A 22,029-nucleotide genomic window follows, 5' to 3' on the forward strand; every position below is an offset into this window, starting at 1 on the left:
CGGTACGAAAATGATTACCAAGATGGCGACTGTATGTTGATACCTGATCCACTTTGCCGGGGGAGAGGCGACATAACAAGATCTCTCTGGTCACCTCGGTCCTATTTTATCCATGCTCTTGGAGTCCGCCTGGAGCAAGCCTACAAGGAATGGGATGGGGTGCACTCGCATCTCCACAAGAGAATCAAAGCTGCCGTAAGAACCCCCCACCAAAACAGACCGCTATCGTCTAAAATCGGCTGACCCCTTGGCCCAGTCCAAGCATCATGAGGACCTCCTTGCTCACATCCAAGAAATGATTTGCACTCAGCATTTGCCAGCCTGGCATGATGAGCAGCAAAGAATCCACCGGTTCGAGCACGGCGTTCGTGAAGCCGTGTTTCTGTTGAGAGACCATGTGCATGACCTAGAAGAAACACTTAGGAGCGGTGAGCGTTTCATGGAAACCGATGTAAATTATTTTTTACATCGTGATGATCACCCTGGAGATGCTGCGGAGTGTATCCCTCATCTGTCACACATTCGGCAGACCTTTCACGACATTGCACAGCAGCTCAAAAGGTTCTCTGACTTACGAGATGACTGTGAACAAATGCTGAAGCGCGGGGCCTTTGCGAAGGAAGATGTAAGCTACACTTGCAGCTGCTAGTTTGGACGTGAGCCAAAACTTCTCATAGGACCACCTATGGCTGATACTTGGAAACAGATTGTGTCACAAATGAAGATGAATAGAAGCTATCCAGTTTCTCAACCTGCCACTCCTCGTCAATCTTTGGAGATCAAAATTTTATCGTGCACAGCAATCGTAAGTGATCCCCATGTCTCGTTGACTGTGCGCATCGATTAACGTGTGACTAGGTATCTCAACCGCTCGTCAATACTGCCGCCATATTCAGCTGTGATGGTATTATCCCATTTCCACGGACTTGGTACTACTTTCTCTGCTCTGTCGTGATAATGGCGGGACTAATGAGCTTGATCGTTGTGATTCGAATCCGCTTGTTCGGTGACGGCGGAAGCTCGTTGAAGCGCCAAACCACGGAACCCACGACGGCTAGAGCAACTGACATCTCTCTGAGAGATTCTCGGATTGTAGCTTCCGTGAATCCAGAACCTCAACTGGCTACACGTCGAAACACAATTTGCTGAGTATTCATGAAAATATCTCAGAGAGACTGCGACAATCAAATGGTGCTAGGACTTCCCAGAATTCGCGAGAGCCACTCGAGCTTGTCAATACCAAACCTCCTCCAGCTGCGATGGTCCAACCGACAACACTTCGCTTAATCATCCTCTTCTGGAGATCGCTTCACCTTTTTACCACCCATTGGAAATATCTTGTCAAAATGGTTGTCTACGCACCCACTTCGGCTCAGCGGTGCCTTCGCATGTTCAGAAGTGCTGTCAGTGTGTGGCTATCGCTTCCAGTCTTTGGAACACAGTTTCGAGAGCCGAGCGTCTAGCTCGTTGAGGGTGCAAATTTTGCAACGAGCTTACCAGACTGTTTAACGAACCTGTTGACGGCTAGACATGTGCAAGACCAAGCACAAATCGCCTCGCCACGTGTCAGGAAGGCATCCGCTGCTTATGTCTTGGCAAGCTCGGTGATCCAATTTGGACAAGCTTATCTCGGGCTTAGCCGTTGGGTGGTGGTGAAGAAACCCAATACCAGGGTACCAGGGTTACAGGCGAATGGAAAACAAGGCGACCTATCAGCGCAGCCCAGCATGTCAACCCAAGCAGGAGAAGACAGTACCCAAAACACCACGCACCTGATTTGACAACGGGGAGAGACCCGATGTACGAGCTGCAGGCGAGTCCAATCTTGTCATGACGCGTCAAGCTCGCAGCACAACCTTCATGCCCGACCACACCACCCAACCCGTTGAACTTAGTCTCCGTTGAAGAAGGAGTCCGGTGTCCCTTGTCGTTTGTGATGAGATTTCCTTTCTCTCTTCTCTCTACAATGTAAGATAAGCTGTGCACAAGGCTTGTCAGCTTGAATCAACCGTCATGGCGACTCTTTCAATTAGTGGTCTTCAGTCTTCGCTCGAGAAGCTCAGCCTCGATACTCCTCTTCCCTCTTTCCCCGTTGCCGAGGTGCTGGTACGCCCGCTTGATATCTTCCGATCTTACATAGCCCAGATTGTGGCTGAGATTGCAGAATGCGACCCTGCGGTTGCATACGAGGCCATTCAGTCAACGGCTGCCATCTCTATGGGCGACCTTGCTGTCATCCTCCCTCGTCTCAAGATCAAGGGCAAAGGAGATGCTGCAGCTGAGCTACTTGCAAAGGTATGAGAAATATTAGTCAAAACAACATGGCCAAGGAAGCTGATGGAACAAAATACAGTTTCCTAACTCGCCGCTTTACACCTTCCCTTTCGTCGACGGGGTCCACATCCGCATCTTCTCTCACCCGTTTTTCCTCCCAAGACTCATAATACCTTTCATTGCCGATCGTAAAGAGCTATATGGTGCAGACGATTCTCATGGTCTAAAAGACACTGCATCCCCAGACCTTGGACGCAAGAAGGTTGTCGTCGAATTCTCCTCGCCCAACATCGCAGCCGAATTCGAAGGCAGACACCTTCGCAGCACCATTAATGGCGCCTCGATCGCCAATCTTCACGAGAGCATGGGATGGGACGTCGTCAGACTGAACTTCCTTGGCGACTGGGGCAAAAACATTGCCCTTCTTGCCGTTGGTTGGAATAAGTTTGGGTCTGAGGAGGAGTTTAGCAAAGATCCTATCCGCCATCTCCTTGACATCCATAATCAGATCAACGAACTATTCAAGCCGGAGCAAGAGGCGAGCCTTAAGGCCAAAGACGAGGGGAGAAACACAGCAGAGATTGAGTCTCAGGGAATTTACGCGGAGCGTGACGCCTTCTTCAAGTGCATGGAGGAGGGTGACGCCGATGCAGTGGCCCTCACAACGAGGTTCCGCGACGTCTATGTCGAAGATTACACAAAGGCATATGCCCGTCTCGGCATCAAGTTTGACGAATATACTGGCGAGTCCCAAGTTACCTCAGAGTCCATCGCAGAGGTCGAGTCTCTGCTCAAAGACAAAGGAATCTCGGAAGAAAGCGACGGGTCTTGGCTGATCGATTTCAAGAAGCACGGCGCCAAGGGTCTCGGCACGGGCATGATTCGAAATCGCACCGGCACTACCATGTACTTCTCCCGAGATCTCGCTGCAATTATAGATCGAGAGAAGAAGTACGCTTTCGACAAGATGATCTACGTCGTCAACGCCGAGCAGGATTCTCACTTTCGCGGTGTGATCAAAGCACTCGAGCTGATGGGGCGCGACGACCTGGCCAAGAAGATTCAGCATGTCAACTTTGGCAAAGTCCAAGGCCTGTCGTCTCAGCTTGGAAACGCGCATCTTTTGGGAGACATGTTGAACCAGTGTGCCAACGCGGTCAAAGACGCCATGTCCACAGAACAGAACTCTGGAGCGCCTCTTGCCGCCGCCGAGCCTTTCGGCATCACCTCGCTCATTGCGCAAGACATGCATACGAAGCGCAGCAACGGTTACGCTTTTGATAGCAAAAAGATGACAGAGTTCGAAGGCGAGACCGGGGCTGCGCTGCAGCTACATTACACCCGTCTTTGTTTGACCATCAAGCAGCTCGGGGTTGATCCCACCAATCTCGAGGAGGTCGATTACTCTCACTTGGAGGACGAGGAGTACACAAACCTTCTTCGGCTCATGGCACAGTATCCTGACGTTGCCAACGCCGCGTACAAGACACTTGAGCCGTCTGCTGTGCTGACATTCCTGTATCGGCTGGCTGAGCAGGTTGTCATGTGCCTCGATGACGACGAAGGAGAAGATGAGGAAGAGGAGGAAGAAACGACCGAGGACCCAAAGCTTGACCTCGCAAGAGCCGTGCTGTATGAGAATGCGAGACAGGTGTTTGAGAACGGTATGAAAGTACTCGGCATCAGCCCTTTGGCAGCTTGAGCTCGGGTCATTGTTCGTTGTCGCGATCTTCATGTACTGCAAACTGGATTTCTTGCATTGTCATCTTTTTCGTTAAGGAAACTTTTTTTTGGATTGTTGAAGCAAGTGTATCTTTTGTTAAGGGGAAATGGCTTACGAGATGACGACTTGATGACATACATGAGCACACCATGGATCACAGGCTGGGTGGCAACCACTTGCCTCATTGCATAGGAAATTGAAAAATGCTAAGTCGAACAATATTTTCCAGTTAGAATAATTGATGTCCATTATACAATGACTTTTACTTGCCTATTGCGTCTTAATGAATACAGCATAGATGTCTAAAAGTCGCTTTGGCGATTTGGGACATCCGAAGAGTGACGCAGAATCTCTGCATTGCCCATTTCACTAATACGGAAAGAAAAAGGGTCTCACTTGCTTCCGCCTCGTGATGTTGCTTGTTCTCAATTAAAGATGGTGTTTAAGCCTGTTCACCCCTATCGTTTCTTCAGTCCGTCTCGACAAGAGGTATTCAAGACGCCGAGGAGAACCGACAGAGAGAGCGATTCAAGGACGACGAAGAAGGAACTAGTGAACACTTTACTCGGATACAATAAACGGAGCCTGCCAACAAGTATATCGCCGTTGAGTCTCCGCCTCAATGTTTCCTCACAGCATCACCGTTAGCAATTCAAGGAAGTCCGACGACTGCTCTTTTTTCCTTCCACACACATCTTGATTGCATCTCGGCAGTTCTGATCATCCACAGTCAACTAGAAACATCGATATTTGTGGTTATTTTGCGGTGGGCTCTGGCTCACTTGGGGGCCTCAGTCAGGACGCACCTTCCCTCTGCAGAATCTGACTGGTATTTTGCTTCACATTCACCCTCGCCCTTTTCACCCTCTACGCTCCCTTCTATCTTCAGTTACTTACTCTCGCCCTCACCCCCACCGACCTTCTTTTCTCATATTTCTGTACTTCCCCTATTGTCCTTCACCTTCATACTTTCTTTCTGTGGCTTCCTTGGTGTGTGCCCTTGATTATTTCCGTGCGCAGCAGAAATCCTAAACACCATAACGAAGGGGCAACTGCACAAAGTCTCCAGAATCAAGGTCTCCGAGACTCAAAGCCTCCGAGACTCAAAGATCCCGAGGTCCTGTGAGCTACCTCCAAGTGGCCGATCAATACTCAGGTATGACATATCAATTGCCTAGTTTTTCGGCGCGTCTCATCAAATTATAGCGAGTCTGGACGAGCACAAGGGAGCATTGTTCAACAAGCTTGCTGGCGCGTCTCTCATCACCCATAGCGGTTCCATCAATATGTCCAACCGTCGCGACCGCGGCACGACAGTTATTACCCCTGAGGAGCGCATTCGACGCGTTCAGGAGGCCAAGAATCACATCCGCGAAGCGGCTACCTACACTCCCGCCCTCTTGGGCCGGATCGAGTCTCGGATTGATGCCAACGCCTTCCGCCGTTGCATCTCGGACAATACCATCTACCAGTCGCTCTGCAATTCCCTCAAGGACAAGAATCTCCCCGAGCGAGAGCGCCGCCCAGACCTCGTCGACTTCCTCGCCCTCGAGGCCATAGTCCCCGTCAACTATGACGGCGAGTACAACCGCGTCCTTAAAGACCTTTTCATCCGTTGTCACACCGAGGCTTGGGTCGAGAAAGCCGTTCTCGAGGCTAATCACGAGTGGTACCACGATGCCCTCAATGGGGCCCGCAACTTCATCAAGACCCTTATCACCAAGATTGACTCTCAGCTCCTTGAGATCATTCTTGAGGATATCGAGACTAGCTTCTGGCGCGAGAACGTAACCGACCACACTCTCTATCGCCGCGTCCTTGACAAGGTCTCTAAGGGTCAGACCCTCACTCAGCGCGATGTTCTCACTGCTATCGCCCTCAACGGTGGAAAGTATCCAACCGAGATCTTCCGTCACCTCGTTGTCCACCAGAACTCCAACATGCTCAGTTGGGGCAACAACATCAGCGCCCAGCACGCCCTCTACGAAGACGAGGAATTCCAAGACGTCCGTGCCGGTGCCACCATCTACAGCGAGACCATCGCAAATCTTGAATCCTTCGCGGACGCCATGCAGAATAATCACAAGAGCCACGAGATCCGGAAGAAGATCCGTGAGATAAAAGAGCTCATGAAGGACGGCATGGGCGTCCTTCGCCACACTCAGGGTGGCCGCGTCCAGAAAGCCACCAGCCGCAGCTACGGCCAGCGTGCCAGCATGGGACGTGAAGTCATTCGGTCTCGCCGTGACTCGGTGGCATCCAGCTCTTCCGGCCTTTTTATTCGCCCAGAGTCTGAAGGCTACGACGGATACCACAATGGAGAACGGGGAAAGCTAGACGGCGCCGATGACTTCGGTTCAAACTATAGAGAGGGGAAACAGGACAGTGCTTACGTTAAGAGAGAGGAACCTGGCCCCTCTGCTGATAAATCCCACGGTCACTCTATCTAGGAGGTTTCTTGCGTGTATACGGGTTTTACGGAATTCTGGAAAATCGGGAATAGGGGACGACAACGAAGCTGGATGACAATGACGAAAACGACGGCGATGGCTTATAGTGATTGATAGGGTCGTCAGACTTAATCCGCTCTCATACTGAGTGAGACCTAGTGTATCATTGAGAACAAAGCAAGGGTACGAGCTTGTAGAATGGACTTGACTGAATTGCTTCTCAACTTACCAGGGCTGCAGATTGTGACGCTGCGGACTTCTTTGCTGTTTTCTTTGGGAGTGTATTGTGCCGTTGTTTCCGCGACTGTTCTCTGTTGCTCTAGACCCAGAAAACTCTCTGTTAACTTTAGCCTTGGTATCCCCACCGCCAATGTTCTGTAACGATGCTCTTCATTTTACTCCCCACTCATGGTTGATCGGATGTCCTCCGTTCTCCAAGGATTACTCTCTGGGGATGTATCAAACAATTGCAGGTCACCGTGCCTGCGTGGTAACCATTCTTACCAAAACCCAGGCATGTATTTCGTTACAAAACTAGTACCGCCTCGATTTGAATGGAAGCTAGACACGGGCCAGTCTGCTGGTGCTCTCGAGTTGCCAAACTCTCAAGCATACAAGAAGCTGTCAGTAGTAATCTGCTTACTTGCTTGACCCCGATTCACGAATGTAAGTTAAACTGCATTTCAACGAAGATAATCGCTTATGCCCCTTTGGATACCCTCTCCAGAGCCACTTTGCCGTTCTTTGCTGTATTTGACTCCCGGTATTAGCAACGAACAATAACACACAGAATCTTATTCTTTTGTTATCACTCTTCAATTTCCTGTATTGATTTGGAGGAAGTTTCTTATGAAACTTTTTCTTGTCCTCGTCTCATCAAGATTGGTGACGGAAAGAGTACGGGCATATGCGCCGAGCGGCGACCACCAACTCATAACTACCGTGTATGATTGAACGCACCACTGGTTTGGAGAGATAAGGAGATGCTTATGGTGATCTGAAGAATTAAGTCGATGCCCCTGCAACACAGAACGTCAATCACGAGAGTATTCACACTGTAATCAAATGGCTGTACACCGATACTGTCAACATTGAATCCAATCAAACGCCTATAATATATCGAAGAGCTCGGATAGTTCCGACAAGCCATGCGTAACCAGGAACACAAGGACGTAGCTGTCGGCAGCCTTGATTATCGACTTAGTTAACCTCCACCGCGTATTGGAGTATGCCGAACGGTGAAGTCTGTAGGAAATTTGTAGGAAACTAGTGGCAAAGCCCTGGCAAAAGTCTATGAGTCGAGGAAACAGGCTCACGACCTGAGGACGTAAATTGCCTGCACTGCCTGTGTTACTCGTCCGCCTTAACTATTACTACTACTTATAGAGCTAGATATAAGTTAATCAATTAAGTTTAATCCGTTTCCCTTAGATAGCCATGCCCGGTTCCCTCGGATCGCTCGTCACCACAAACTCCGTCTTCTTCATAATAATCGGCGCATCAAGATGGTAATCCGCACTCTCATCGTCCGACCCTTTTCCCACCCTCGAGTTTTGCACGCCGTCGTTGCGATCAGTGCCGCTGCTCAGCGGCTGCATTCCGTTCATTCCTGGGCGCCAGCTCTGCAGCGCGTACCTGCTGCCCACGTTCCCGCTCTGGCCGCTCCGGCCATACCCACTCCCCCCACCGTACTTGTTACTCCGGCTTCCCGATCTGCTCTTCTCATTGAAGTACTGGACGAGGGGGGCAAGGGTCGGTATGCAGCACACGATTATACCGAGGTTGTTCTCGATGGCGGACCACATGATGAGGGGCGCCGAGTCGAGATAGTTTGCGAGCGCGTGGACGGTCTGGATTCGGATGATTTGGATGACGGTGATGAAGGCGCCAAGGCCGAAGCAACCGAGGAGGACAAATTTCTTGCGCTTTTGGATCTGCGATTTCGCGAGGACTGGGAAGGGCAGAAGCATGCTAAGCAATTGCAGAGTCAGTCAAATGGGCCTGTAGACGCATCGGTAAAGCGACTCACACAACAATGTCGAAGAAAATCGTTAAAGAGGCCATGCTCGTGTAAAAAGGGACTCCTGGGATGCAAGATCCGTTCGTAATTGTTGGGTCCCACTGCTTGGCGATCTTGAGGTTGTCAGCGGCCAGCTGAGGTAATTCTAACAAAGGCCAGACTTACCGGTGTGCAAAGGTTCAATTGGACCACGAGAAACGCGATGTGGTACGCAATACACATACCCATGGTGGCGAGCGTCGCCCATCGGTAGATGCCTTTTGGAATGAAGCGGAGATAAGAAAGCAACAAGCTGATTTTGAAGCCCAGAATGCTGGTGATGTAGCTTTGATCAGTGTTAGCATGGCCGTTCCTCTACCTTGGAGATAGCATCATGTGCTTACAAGGGCGCGCCGGCATATTGAAGCAAACCAAAGGTATAGAGGTTCTGCGCTGGCATATCCACAACGTTCTCGAGTCCTAAGCCCCATTTCGTTTCTTTCCGTGGCTGTCAGCATCTAGGGAAACTTCGAAGGGAAGAGCGTCTTACGGATCGTGCTGACTACTGCAAAACCGCAAGCGGCAATCCATGTTACGACGATGACAACATCATCTATATGCACAAGTCAGTCCCCTTTTTTGTCTTGCAATGTGTTGAAATTGTCATCGTACCTGGACCGAATGCCTTGAGCATGATCATACGAACATATAATCGCATGGACACTATGATGAACGACAGACTCGAAAAGACCAACGCGATGGCGGTAATCCGTGGCCCCGTGGTCTCCGTCCCCGGAGGAGAGTTGTACGTCCACGGCTCACTCATCTCGGCAGACGAAGCGAATAGCCTCCTCAAGACCAGTACGATGTGCGGTAAAACTGAAATCAGTCGTAAGGCTGAAGGTCTGCGAACAGACCTATCGACAGAACGTGATGAGGTGAGATGGGCGTTGCCGAAAAGCCGGCGCAGGAGGAAGGAGAGGCGCGAGTGGATGAAGTGGCGGGGCCAACTGGCTCTAGACCGCTTTATCTGGGGAGTAGATCGTGGATAACATCATCAAGCTAGCCTCTCTTTAAGTGATTTTAGGCCAAGAAGGGAGAGCGGAGGGAAAATCAATGTAGAAATACCTGCCCGTCTTCTCCCTTTCACTACGTCCTTCCTGCATAAGTCCAACTTTGCAAGAAGGGTAATTCTGTTCCGGTACCGAGTATCTGGGCCAGAAGGCCATTCCCTGTCGGGGCATGCAAAGGTATCATATCTGCAGTAATGGCCAAGCCGGGCTGCAGGCATGAACTTTGTGTGATCCTCTAGACCAGATGTGTGAGGTTCGGCCTTGTCCCTCGGGTCTTCTACAAGGTAATGTCACCTCCTACCTCGCGCATCACACGTTTGCAAAGTTCTTGGGGGTGGAAACCGCGAGGACGCATACGGGGTACGACTCCGTACGAGGATGGGCTCCCCACCGGACGGCGTGCCGATGTTGCATTTCAGGAGTCCGTTCCGAGGCAAATAAACCCTGGCCTGTACCTTACAAAACACATAGGGTTGCGATCAGTGACTTTGCATCTATCTTCCGCGCCAACAGCGCGCCCGGGGATCTAGAAGACGTGACCGCTACTTCCATGCCCTGCAGGTCCCTTTGTTTGTACTATGTGCGATACACATACGTACTCATACGGCTGTTGTGGGTGGCACTAATTAGCGCACTACTAGGGATGGTGGTCGTCAGATAGCTGTTGGTGATCGATTCCCTGCCGCCAGCAGAAATTCGTCAATGTGGTGGGACCTGAACTATCATTCATGAGTTTTGAGTCCAACAGGTGAGTGGCTTTGAATAAAAGAAATGAGCCGCAGGCTGACCTAAACTTGAGACCAAATCCTTGAGTGGCCTTGATATTGTGATACATCACATTGAAGGCTAGTGCCACATTTTTAGTTGTGACGGCGGAGGGGCTCTCACTACTTGTCGGTCCAACTGTGAGTCTAGGACTCTAGTTGATGTAATCATCGTGGTGGACCGTCAACCAAGCAGACCAGACTCTGGTCCGTGTAGGTACCAACAACAGTCGGCATGGCATGCGAGCATACCCTTGTCCGAGATGCGTCGTTTCGGGCGCTCAACCATGAGCGATAAAAATTCGGACTCTACCCTAGTATTGACGTGCCATCCTGAATACTATGTGTATTAGCAGGACATCTGCGCAAACAAAGGGTTCCTATAAAAACAATGTTCAACCGTATTTACATGTGTCCGGTGCTACGCTTTGACTCAAACTGATGTGTTCCATTCACCAAGAGACCTTCGACTTTGGTTGAAGCCATGAACTAGCGATTGGCAGCCCGAGTTGTCGTATCACACCATCACCACGTGGGTCTGATGTGCCGGTTGGGCCTCGGTATCCCGGTCTCCCCCCCACCGATAGAAAAGAGGTTCCCGAAGTCATGAGCAACCATCCATTCCGCTTTTCAGGTGAGAGTGTCTGCTTGAGCGCAGCTGTGCAAGCGAAGACATTCTCGAGTTCCCCAGGGCCGTACGGAGGTATCCGCACAACACTGCCCACTTTTCCGACCAGGTGGGTGCAGTACGAGCATTTCACCTTTTGAGATAAGAGGAGAGCGATACGACCCTACACAATAGAGAGCCACTGAAATAAGGCCATTGTCGTGACTCGAACACCCTGACATCGAACAATTTCCCGATTTTTTTTTGATTTTTTTTTTTGCAGGTCCAAGGTCAACCTGTCTTTCACTGTCTGTCTCATGCCGGGGACGTTGGGGGCCACGCACACACACACACCAGCGTGAAAACCGTTGGGCGGGACGGGACGAAGGCGTCCGTGCCTTTTATGAGTTGTGGTGACTGATCTGTACTGCCCGCAAACAGGTGCACACACGTACATAATGGTGAGATGCAGATTTGCACAAATGTCGCCAATCGCTTTCCAATAGTGCCAGATAGCATCGATGATTTCAACTACTCTGAGAGCCAGAAGATTATACTCTTCCCAAAAGAATCGATAATAAGGGACTTATGATCTCATATAGATCCAGTTTGGATGAGCGTTTCGATGCAGCATGATTCTTGTCTTGGTCGAAGGTCCCAGGGGAAGGACCCATGAGCTTTCAGTCCTCCCGTCCCATGGAGTCAACCAGAGCCGGCGCAACGAAGTCCAAGCTTCACATCCTGTGCAAATTAAGATTTGGCCAGACTAAAAAACCCTTCATCAAACTCTCCAGCGTAGTTACCCCAACCCCTTGCCATTTGCGCATTGCCTCGTACGATGCGGTTCCTGCCGAGTTCTGGAGGCATTACGTGCCATCGGGATATAGCAAGTTTGGGTTAGACCGCCGCGAGGCCCTTGTTATTTCTCCTGAAGGCTGGAAGGGGCTACCCAATTTTCCTCTTTTCAAGGATCTAGCGGCCCTTCCTATCGACAGGGGTCGGAATAGGCTTTGCTGAAGAATCTCCGCAACTCCAATTTTCGAACCAGGTTGCGCTAGACTATCCATGAGTCCTCGCAAAAATACCGAGGAGAACTCCGGAGGCGGAGGGAGTCACGCTAATCTGCAGATTTAGATCTGTACTTACGCAGTGATGGGCAGTTCATACCTGTTGGGCAGTTGCGATAACTCAGAAGTTGGTGGTCTCTAGAATCTACCCTTCCAGTGTTGTGCACTCTGCAAGGAACGACACATGTTCTGCAGATTTGGTGGCATAGCCGAGGCCGTCTAGGTTACTGCCGAGATCACCGCATCCTTTGATCTTCGAGACCCTCGAGGGCCCGCTGAACAAGACTCTGGAAGGATACTCGCGTGGAGCACAACTTGGCCACCCAGGCCCTGCCGTAGCCAGGTAATGAAGCCGGAACCGTCATAACCCGGATCTTCGTCGCCCTGCGGAGCATGGGCACAATAAGGCGCCCGGATGCGACGATAAAGCGAGCTGTCAGCGGAGATAGCAGTACGGTGCTGACTAGCACTAACCGGCCGACCGGAGCAGCCGGGATGCCCTGAGTTTCGGTTGCTACCGTGTCATTCTTGTCTTTTCACTCTACGCTACCATCGAGCCCGCGCTTGGCAGGAAGCATAGAAGGAAATCAGCTTCAGACAGCTCTGCATAAATATCGACCAGATTTCCTTCTTTACCTATGGGTACCCCTCGGACCATGTCGAGATTGATTCATCAGCAGTCAGTAAGACGCGTCTAGCTTCCACTAGTTCGAGGGGGGCGAAGCCGCTTTCTATAGGTACTATTGCCATATTTCGGCTCCAACTCCCAGTCGGGAAACCTCAACCCCTTGTGATGGATCTCCATGCCGTAGTCCCGGACGTCGGGTCCCCAGTCCTGCAGCATACTAAAACTGCTGCACTTGGCCGCCGTTTGTAGAACTTTCGTTTAATGAAGTAGCTCAGCGGCAACTCGTTCTCTTCTCTCTTTTCCCCCTCCATCCCCCCGCGCCTTGAGCCGTCTACCGAGCGCCGATCTCTATCTCGCAATACGCGCTGTCTCTTCCCTCCCTCTCCCCACCCACGCCAAGTCTCAAGATGAAGAGCTTTGTCCTTGGAGTGGTCTTCGTCGGTGCGGCGCTTGCTGCCCCGAACCAACGCTCGCTCACAGCCGCCAGTGATTGCAAGTGCTTCCCTGGTGATAGCTGCTGGCCTGCCACGGCGCAGTGGGAGGCCCTCAACACCACCGTCGGCGGAAACCTCATTGCTACTGTTCCGCTTGGCTCGCCTTGTCACGACCCTACCTACGATGCGGCCACCTGCACTTCACTGCAAAGCCAATGGCAGGATTCCGAGATCCAGTAAGTTAATGCGCTTAGAAACCTGTGTGACAGGCCGTTAACAAGCATGTAGCATGGAGTCCTCCTCCTCCGTCATGGCTCCATTTTTCGCGAATCAAAGCTGCGACCCCTTTCAGCCAGAGTCTCGTCCCTGTTTGCTGGGCAATTATGTCGTCTACGCCGTTGATGCCAAGACTCCCGAGCACATCCAGGCCACTATCGCTTTTGCGCAAGAGCACAACATCCGCTTTGTCGTCCGTAACACTGGCCATGACTACAATGGTCGCTCGACCGGTGCTGGAGCTCTCTCTGTTTGGACCCACCACATGAACAGCACCGAGGTTGTCGACTGGAACACCGCCGCTTACCAAGGCAAGGCCATGAAAGTCGGCGCTGGTACCCAGGGCTTCGAAGTCATGGAGGCCGCCCACAACGCTGGTCTCGCTGTTGTGGGTGGAGAGTGCCCGACGGTTGGAATTGCTGGAGGTTACACCCAGGGTGGTGGTCACAGCGCTCTTTCCACCAGCTTCGGTCTGAGCGCTGATAACGTTCTGGAGTGGGAGGTCGTCACTGCTAACGGCAGCTTCCTCACTGCTTCCAAGACTGAGAACGCCGACTTGTTTTGGGCTCTATCTGGTGGTGGCCCGGGTAACTGGGGTGTTGTAACCTCCATGACCGTTAAGGCTCACCCTGATGCAAAGTTCGGTGGTGCCACTCTTGTCATAATGGCTGCCCAAAACAACAACACTGCCTTCTTCGATGCTATTGATGCCTTCCATGAGGAGCTTGCCGGTATGGTTGACGGTGGCTCCATGGTCGTCTACTACTTCGGTGCCGATTTCTTCCAGATCGCCCCTCTGAATGCCTACAACAAGACCGCCGACGAGGTCAGAACCCTTCTTGCTCCCTTCGTCGCCCGTCTCGATGGCCTCGGCATCACGTACACAGTCAAATATTCCGAGTTTGAAAGCTACTACAACCACTACGACCAGTACTTTGGCCCCTTGCCTATCGGCAATATCCAGGTTGGCATTGCCCAATACGGAGGCCGCCTCATTCCCCGCGACAACATCACCAACATCGGCTCTTTCTCTCGTAGTGTTGCCGAAAAGGGCGTCACCTTTATCGGCGTCGGAACCGACGTGGGCAAGTTCGGCACCAAGGAGACCAACTCTGTCACCCCCGCTTGGCGTAACGCTATTGTCCACGCCACCCTGACCACCGTCTGGAACTTCACTGCCCCCTGGGAGGAGATGATCGCCAACCAAGACCTCATGACCAACGTTGTTATGAAGGAGATTGAGGCCCTCACCCCCAATGGCGGTGCTTATATGAACGAGGCCGACTTCCAGCAGCCCAACTTCCAGGAGGCTTTCTTCGGCAGCAACTACAACTCCTTGTTGTGTCTCAAGAACAAGTGGGACCCTAATGGTTTCTTTTACGTTCGCAATGCTGTCGGCAGTGAGTCGTGGAGCGTTGCCAACGATGGAAGAATGTGCCGTGTTTGAGCCAAAATAATAGAGTAACCAATAATCATAATAGGACAATATTAGTTGTTTCCCCTCTTCTTGAGTTGCGTGTATGTCCAAATATCTCGTAGTCTTTCTTGATCATGAGTCTTGAATCTGAAGTGCGAGACTGTCGCACATTCCAACCAAACCAAAACCGGCAGAGTATCAAAAAATTGCCGCAACTAATATGGTAGGACAACTGTCCAGTGCTCCTTGGTCATATCTGAAACTACCGCCCTGGTGGACTTAATGAGGATATGAATAGGAGCTTCTACCCCTGCTGATGCGAAAGGCCGTTGGTTCCACCTAGAGTCCATACGACATACTCATCAGACTTAAGCAATCAGTCTGACCTTTAATTCACACCAGCGAACTCAAAAGCAAATGCTGTTGCGTCGGTGGTTCCACAAAGATTGTGAGCTGTCGAAGACCAAGATTAGCACCACCAAACAGTACGGGCACAATGAAGCTTGCTAATGCCATCTCAAAAGGAGCGGAATACGTCGCGGCACTGACAAAGCTCCAGAAAACAATGCTTAGGCCCGACGACTTAATTGAATGCAAACGTCTGGACACTGAATGCTATACACTTCGGACAGCATTGGTAGCGTCAGATGAAAGGCATTGATGTATGAATTCAAGTTTTGTTTTCGATGCAGTACTTACAGTGTCCGACGAATAGTTGAGCGTAGCTCTACCTTGGTCGACTGGCTCACCAACATCGGCTTTCGTTCCGGCCCAGTCGAAGCGGCGGCTACGAACTTCGATAGTGCCTTTAAGGGGAAGTCCACGATGACTCAATCCAGATTGTTTTCGTTAATAACGGTAAAATCATCAAATTCATAATTACCTGAAGCTGTGGTGGCAACTCGCTCACCAACCATCTGGGCATAGTACTTGTATAGGTACCAATCTCCGTTAGGGCTGTAACAGTCATTCGTACTGTTGAAGACTAGGTCAGCCATGTAGTCATGGGGAGCCAAACTACTGCCCAGCTGGCACGAAGACCGCGTAGGTTGTGCCGCTTAAGTTGTGACAGGTAGAAGACTGAGTTAGCCGGGTTCTGCTCGGAAGGCCAGGCGTACTCGTTGATGTCAATCGATCTTTCTGGGATACTGTACCTGGTAAGCAACGTATCATAGTCAGGGATGACTCTGTCTGGCTCACCTTGCCAGTCTCCAATCTGGTACCAAGAGTAGACGTCGGGGATGGTGTATTTCTCCGAGATAGTGGACAGCCACGATTTTCATTTATCATAGTCAAGAGTAGGGACATTGGCAGCCGAAGGGCCAATAATGAGGACTTCGGGAAGCATCTCTCTTTGATGTAGTTATTAAAACATGTAAAAGATGTCAGCTGTCGAACTTCTTACCTGATGATTCGATGAACCCGTACGTGATACTCCAAGTATTACTCTCATGACCGAGACCAGAATATGTCGAGGTCCGGTTCGTTCCAAATATCAAAAAACAAGACCTTCAAGCATATCATTGGTTTTCAAGTCATCCAAAAGTTGTTTGAGGAAGAGCTCATTCTCCGTCCAGTTTCCTTCGTCACTAGGCAACGCAGTTCCTTAGAAGCCCAGGGCATACTACGGCATCATCGGCGGGGTCCCGGTAACGCTTGCGTATCTCTGTAGAATCTCGCGAGGCGCGTCCCCGACTACCACCCAAAGATCCAAGATGTTGGTAGAGTACGCATCAAATGCGGTAGTGTTCTTTCCAAAAACGACGCGTCCAACTGCAGAATTATTCCACAAGAGCCCGTAACCCAAAGACGTCAACTCGAACGGCACGCTGGCTTATGAATTACGCTGTGCCAGTTCGAGATCAAGCCCTTTGAGATCTAGGAACGGTTGCTGGTACTGGCCCATACCGTATATCTTCTCATCTGGTCGCTGACTCTCGAAGCGCATCGTAAGATGATATTCACCGCCCCGCAGGGCCTTGTATTCGCGCGCTTCTATCTCGATTGCGCTACACTTGGCGTCTAGCAAGTCGCGTCGGTTTCGGGCGAATTCTTCGAGAATAATAGTGCCATCGCTTGACTTGTGGATGTTTACCCTCCCGCGTTTGGATATCAAAGCTATAGCTTTACCGTTTGTTATAGTCGCTGGGTCATCTTCTAATATCGATATTTGAGATTCGACAGTTGGTGGTTGTATATCAAGAGCCCAGGCTTCAGACGGCATTATATGGGACTTTGTGGCTCGGATACAAAAGGTGTCTAGACCCCACGGCTGAATCCATACCTGCCCACCGTTGTATTGGAAGATGAGATGTCCTGCTTCCTAGCGAATCATGCTTTCTTGCGTAAGATAAGTGCTGAGCAGGGCGAATAACAGGATTCGCGTGAAGTGTCTCGACCCAATGTTGCCAAGATTACGTGGTGTTGGCGGCGGAAACTAGCTTAGAACTGCGTTAGCAAGCGAAATAATTTGATTTGCAGCGAATTTTCTACTAAAACGAGTTCCCCTTCTTGAACAATGTTGGATGGCTTCTTTGCGAGATGCCTGATTTCCACCAACTCTTGCGCGACGTCAATTCGTAGCATCATGGCCCAGATGCGCTCCACCGGAGAGAGCTTTTGACAATGTAGGCTAGGGAAACCTGGTGTCAATGCATGCTGTTTCTTCTCCGCAGGCGGGACTTGAATCGGGCGAGCCGGGTAGCCATCGTTACCCCACCGGAACCTAGTGAAAGCAGACTCCGGTGGAGGAAGGGTTCCGCGCCATCAACTTCCGAGGTCTGAGAAAACAACAGGGAAATCACATCGATCGGTCGGGTCACTTACATTAAACAGCTGAGCCGAGCTAATCCGTTGGCTATACTTAGCTTCGAATATGGTTCTGCCCACCCCGTTAACACTGTACGTTAGTCAGCTGGTTGGAGTCTAAATTCGCTTGGGCTTTTGAAATTCCTGTCAGAAACATGTTACTATTACGGTTCCATACTAAAACTTGTGCACATCACTACGCATGAGACTATTGAATTGATATGGAGTTTGGAAGAAGGAAGCCGTCACGCCCAGACCTAAGGTCTAGACGGGAGTATCGTGATCGGACACCCTCCATACAAGCCTTCCACCACTCACTGCCTTATTTCTCAACAGTACAATAGCATCCTGCGCTCGCTCTAACAAAGTCTCTCCTTCCACTATTCTCTGTGGGTTTGGTCGGACCACTTTCTGCTCCAGCAATGTCGGGATAATCTCGCATTGCATTTTGTCTTTGAACAGTTGATTCTGTGGTTGTTTCTTAGCAGGCGACGATTATTACACAGTTTGTGTATTCTTGACGGCTGATTGCCAACGTACCTCAAGATAGAAATGTGTCCTCACGCCTTTCACGATAACGCCATCCTTCCACTGGCCTTCAGCAGGCTCCGTCATTTGATAAACAGGAGCTTCGATCTCAGTGGGATCTTTAATGACCACAGGCAGCATCACCGCGACCTTGGTCCCTCGCCCAGCGAGCTGAGTAATGGGTTTTAGTGACCCTGACAAGTGTCCAATGCAGTCGATGACATATGGTATGCCTTTTGGACCAAGGTGCTTCTGGATCTTTTCCACCACTTGCTTGTCGTGGTAGTCGAAGCAAACCGACGCGCCAAGTGACTTGAGATACTCATGGTGTTTCCCGCTGGCGACAACTGCCAGGTTGTTGTAGCCCCAATGCCGGAATACTTCAATGGAGTACATGCCAACGCTTCCGGCCCCGCCCCACAGCAAAATCGGCATATTGGCCTCCGGAGGCGTCCATCCTTCCGGGATAGGCCACGGCAGCGGCAGGCCGAGATCAACGACCGCAGCTTGGAAGACTGTGACAATATTGTCAGGGACCGTCACCGCCTCCTGCATCGTCAATCCTTTAGGCATCTTCCCGAGCAAAAAAGTCGGAACGGTAATAAGGGTTTGCGCCGCCTTTTCTTTGCCATCCTTGTCGTCCCGGAATGAATAACCGAGAACTTTGTCCCCAACTTTGAGATCAACGTGGTGAGGACCGGGACCGACTAGTAGCACTGTGCCTGCGAAGGTGTCGCCAAGGATTCGAGGGAACATGTCGATCAGCAGTCCACCATCCGCTTGGTGCAGATGGTAAGGCGTCGAAGAAGTCCATTCCACCTTTACAATGACCTCGCCGGCGTCAGGTAGATGTGTTGGAGCGTCAATAATAATGAGTGGTTCTCTTGGGGCCTTTACAGCGACCGCTGGGTGAACCGCCGGGATTTCGATTTCCATCTTCGATTTGTTGTGAGCTGCTCGATTAAATCTCAAGTTAAAGACTGGAAATGTCAATGTCTGACCTTTAGAGGGTGCACATCCAATGGTAATCTAGACCCACGGAAGATCGTACGAGATGGCCCAACAAGCGGCACTCTCTTTGATAAACTGCAGATTTTCAGACGGGGAAGATGGAAGAACAAGCTTTGAACTCGCTCCGTGTATCAAGGTGTATCAAGGGCCTGATGACAGCATCGTGCATACCTAGTTTGTCGTTAGCTGATGTTCGTCGCTGCAGCTGTCAAAAGATTTGCGGGGAGGCTTACCAATCTAGTATTAAAGCCCAGCCATCCGTCGCCGTGGCGAAAGCGCTTACGATCGTCTCAGGAATGTCTGAGCATTTCATGGGCCGTGGAGGTTAACTTTGAGCAGCAGCCGGCTCGTGCGTTTAATGATAGAGCTCTTTGAGACGAACGACGCCGTGGTAACTCAATGTTCCGGTACCCAATGCCAGTTGGAATGTGGGTTCAGGTCAGCAATTTTAGTATTGTTCGGCGCCGAAGCACATCAACAACCCGGACCATCTAGAGCAGGGAGCCGAGCTACATTAGCCCAATGAGTCTTAAGTATGGGAGTGGGAATGCATAGACTACTCTGATGGTAATCCTGCGCACGAAGGAGGAGACTCCGTTGGACCCGACGAGCAGCGGGGCGACTACCATGTCTCTCCACTTCCTTCGCCATTTCGGGTGGAAACTCAGCGCTGAGATTATCCCCTTCTGCTTGCAGACAGTCAAATCTGGTATTTTAGAGACTTGGGACACACATTTGCAATCCTCGTCAGGAGCAAAAGGGATTGATCAGTGGGAGGCTTGAACTCCCGACCTTGGCATTACTCGATATATCTGATGATATATTAGTACCACGCTCTAACCAACTGAGCTAACCGACCTTTGGTTACGTGTCATCTATAATTTTCCAACTACTCATGATTGGTTCCACTGCGTGATTTCTGACCATTCACTTAGCTCCACAAAAGTTGGAGCAGTCATTAGCAGTGGTCTTGGTTGGCTGGAACGACTCAAGGATTGAATCGCGTTTCAGATCATTCGAGCATAATTAAGACAGTGAGTTTGTAACATCTTGCCATCATACATAAAAGGACGTATCATATCTTCCTACGTAGAAGGTTGAATTCGTGATTGTTATTCAAACCCTTGAATGGAAACGTGTCCATTGCTTCGTGGCGTACATAGACTTACGACAAAGAAGATCAGAGGAAAGAGCGTTTTCTCAACTGGGCACAAGAAGTTCCCAAGCCGCATGTGTTATACCTTACTGACCGCCTGTATCACACATCGACCAACGAAACCCTACGATTGTGACTTATTGTCATCACCATCAACCCCAAAACTGTTTCTTGACTGAGGCTTCATGGCAAACACTGGCTGTAGTACTCGTTGGTGGCTTTGCAACTACCAGACGCGCAGGTTGTAGCACCAGCCCACCCTTGCCCGCCACATTGCCCGTATAATGGCGCAGTGGAACCACCGCTGTTGGAAGGTGGCGGGATTGAGGGAGAGGGGTTTGAAGCAGGAGGTGGTAAGTTACTGCCGCCACCGGAGCAAGTGATGATGGCGGGGCCCGGTATAGAGTAGGCTCGGCCCCCGTTGGTGGGCTTGCCAGTGTTGTCGTAGATGCTGACCAAAATACCAGGGTGAGATGCAGCGTAGGCGCCAGGAAAGCTAACGAATTCGGAGCCGACTTTGTTACCAGAGCCAGTTACACGAATCCTATGATATGTTAGTTTCTCGAGTATGAAGATGCTGATTCTGATAGGCCGGACTTACTGTGCGCATTCCATATAAAACTGGGCCTCGCCTTGAACCGAGGCACCATGGAGTGCAATAAGCTCGACTCGCAAGAGGTAGTCGCCGGGTGCAACGCAGGATGGTAGAGTGAAATAATGCCATCCTCCGTTGGAGATCATGGTGTCAACGGCCCACGTACTTCCACTAAGGCCAGCCTCGGCGACCTTGAACCACTTCAGTCCGGAGGTGCCAGTGCTCGCAGCGTTATCGACTTTGGCAAGATAAACGATGATAGGTCCTGGAAAAAAACATCAAGTTAGCCATGGCTTTGATCACCTTGGAATACGGATGGGATCATGTCCATTACCCTTATGACTTGCTGCGATGGGATGGTCGGGGTCGTTGCCTCCTTGGGCACCTCCAATTACATGACCCCACCAAGCACCAACTTTCGCGCCTGCTGGGACGGAGATGACGTTGCTGTCTTTGTGTTGGATGTTGTTGTTGCAGGCAAAACCGCCATCGTTGACGTTCTGAATTGGGTTGTTGCTTGAAGGAGCGCGAATTCCCTTTAGGGAGCCCTGGTCAACGCCGTTGACTGAGAGCTTTTGGAAGATGGCATGGCCAGAAACAGTGGCGGCAAGGCTGAGAATTATTGCGGAGATCTTCATGATTGCAGTGTCAGGAAGTCAAAGGTCTGTGATTCACGTAGACTGGGGGCTTGGAAGCGCATTGTCATGATATTTGATATAGATGATGTGTCGACATATATATCGTAACGGTGCCGAAAGAGAAAGAATCGTCATAATATAATGGGGTGTGACATTTCATTTTTTGAATCAACTGGCACAGCTAAGCGGTACCTCATGATCCGTGATATTGCTTCTTCGAGCACTTAATGTCACGCACGCCACCCGTGTCCAGGGGTTGTGTGGTAGCGTACCAGGGTTTCGATATATGCGTCAAGCCGCGAGACCTTCACATCTCCCTAGGTCTAGCCCGTATCGCCATGCCCGACTGAGCAGGTCGGAGCGTCTTTCCTTTATTCCGATGAAGGGAGGCTGCATATTTAAGCATATTTGCTTCTTCGGATCTCGCTTGCACAAATTGGCAACTGTTAGCGGTCGGATCAAACCCTCGGTTCCCCTCCGGAGTGTGACGTCCGGTGACAAGCAACGCGATTTGCGCTAGCGTCCCCTTGGCGGATGCTTATTAGTGGCTGTCAGAAATTGACACGAGCAGATGACCTCAA

General features: G+C 50.7%; 6 protein-coding genes and 1 non-coding gene across 7 annotated transcripts; 3 read left to right on the plus strand and 4 right to left on the minus strand.

Moving 5' to 3' along the window:
* Positions 1–2,013: 2,013 nt before the first annotated feature.
* On the plus strand, positions 2,014–3,976 carry ColSpa_11341 (arginine--tRNA ligase, cytoplasmic; the record flags this gene model as incomplete). The annotated part of the gene is made up of 2 exons (XM_049277553.1): positions 2,014–2,295; positions 2,354–3,976. 2 exons carry the CDS (start codon positions 2,014–2,016, stop codon positions 3,974–3,976), a joined length of 1,905 nt encoding a protein of 634 aa, XP_049133510.1.
* Positions 3,977–5,283: 1,307 nt separating this feature from the next.
* Positions 5,284–6,447, plus strand: ColSpa_11342 (uncharacterized protein; the record flags this gene model as incomplete). Its single annotated transcript, XM_049277554.1, has 1 exon — positions 5,284–6,447. The coding sequence occupies one exon, from the start codon at positions 5,284–5,286 to the stop codon at positions 6,445–6,447; it is 1,164 nt and encodes a 387-aa protein (XP_049133511.1).
* Positions 6,448–7,874: 1,427 nt separating this feature from the next.
* ColSpa_11343 (satratoxin biosynthesis SC1 cluster protein 4) lies at positions 7,875–9,272 on the minus strand (the record flags this gene model as incomplete). Its single annotated transcript, XM_049277555.1, has 5 exons — positions 7,875–8,418; positions 8,477–8,601; positions 8,633–8,792; positions 8,851–8,926; positions 9,119–9,272. The coding sequence occupies 5 exons, from the start codon at positions 9,270–9,272 to the stop codon at positions 7,875–7,877; spliced, it is 1,059 nt and encodes a 352-aa protein (XP_049133512.1).
* Positions 9,273–12,992: 3,720 nt separating this feature from the next.
* Positions 12,993–14,742, plus strand: ColSpa_11344 (FAD-linked oxidoreductase ZEB1; the record flags this gene model as incomplete). Its single annotated transcript, XM_049277556.1, has 2 exons — positions 12,993–13,255; positions 13,308–14,742. 2 exons carry the CDS (start codon positions 12,993–12,995, stop codon positions 14,740–14,742), a joined length of 1,698 nt encoding a protein of 565 aa, XP_049133513.1.
* Positions 14,743–18,018: 3,276 nt separating this feature from the next.
* ColSpa_11345 (uncharacterized protein) lies at positions 18,019–18,984 on the minus strand (the record flags this gene model as incomplete). Its single annotated transcript, XM_049277557.1, has 1 exon — positions 18,019–18,984. One exon carries the CDS (start codon positions 18,982–18,984, stop codon positions 18,019–18,021), a length of 966 nt encoding a protein of 321 aa, XP_049133514.1.
* An 839-nt stretch (positions 18,985–19,823) lies between these two features.
* On the minus strand, positions 19,824–19,918 carry ColSpa_tRNA_298. The gene is made up of 2 exons: positions 19,881–19,918; positions 19,824–19,859 (listed from the first exon to the last, which is right to left on the minus strand). It is a non-coding gene; the product is annotated as a tRNA-Ile (tRNA).
* Positions 19,919–20,398: 480 nt separating this feature from the next.
* ColSpa_11346 (putative endo-beta-1,4-glucanase D) lies at positions 20,399–21,448 on the minus strand (the record flags this gene model as incomplete). The annotated part of the gene is made up of 3 exons (XM_049277558.1): positions 20,399–20,759; positions 20,817–21,075; positions 21,124–21,448. The coding sequence occupies 3 exons, from the start codon at positions 21,446–21,448 to the stop codon at positions 20,399–20,401; spliced, it is 945 nt and encodes a 314-aa protein (XP_049133515.1).
* Positions 21,449–22,029: the final 581 nt, after the last annotated feature.

The sequence above is a fragment of the Colletotrichum spaethianum genome (genome assembly GCF_022836535.1).
Source record: "Colletotrichum spaethianum MAFF 239500 DNA, contig45, whole genome shotgun sequence".
Classification (NCBI taxonomy): Eukaryota; Fungi; Ascomycota; class Sordariomycetes; order Glomerellales; family Glomerellaceae; genus Colletotrichum; species Colletotrichum spaethianum.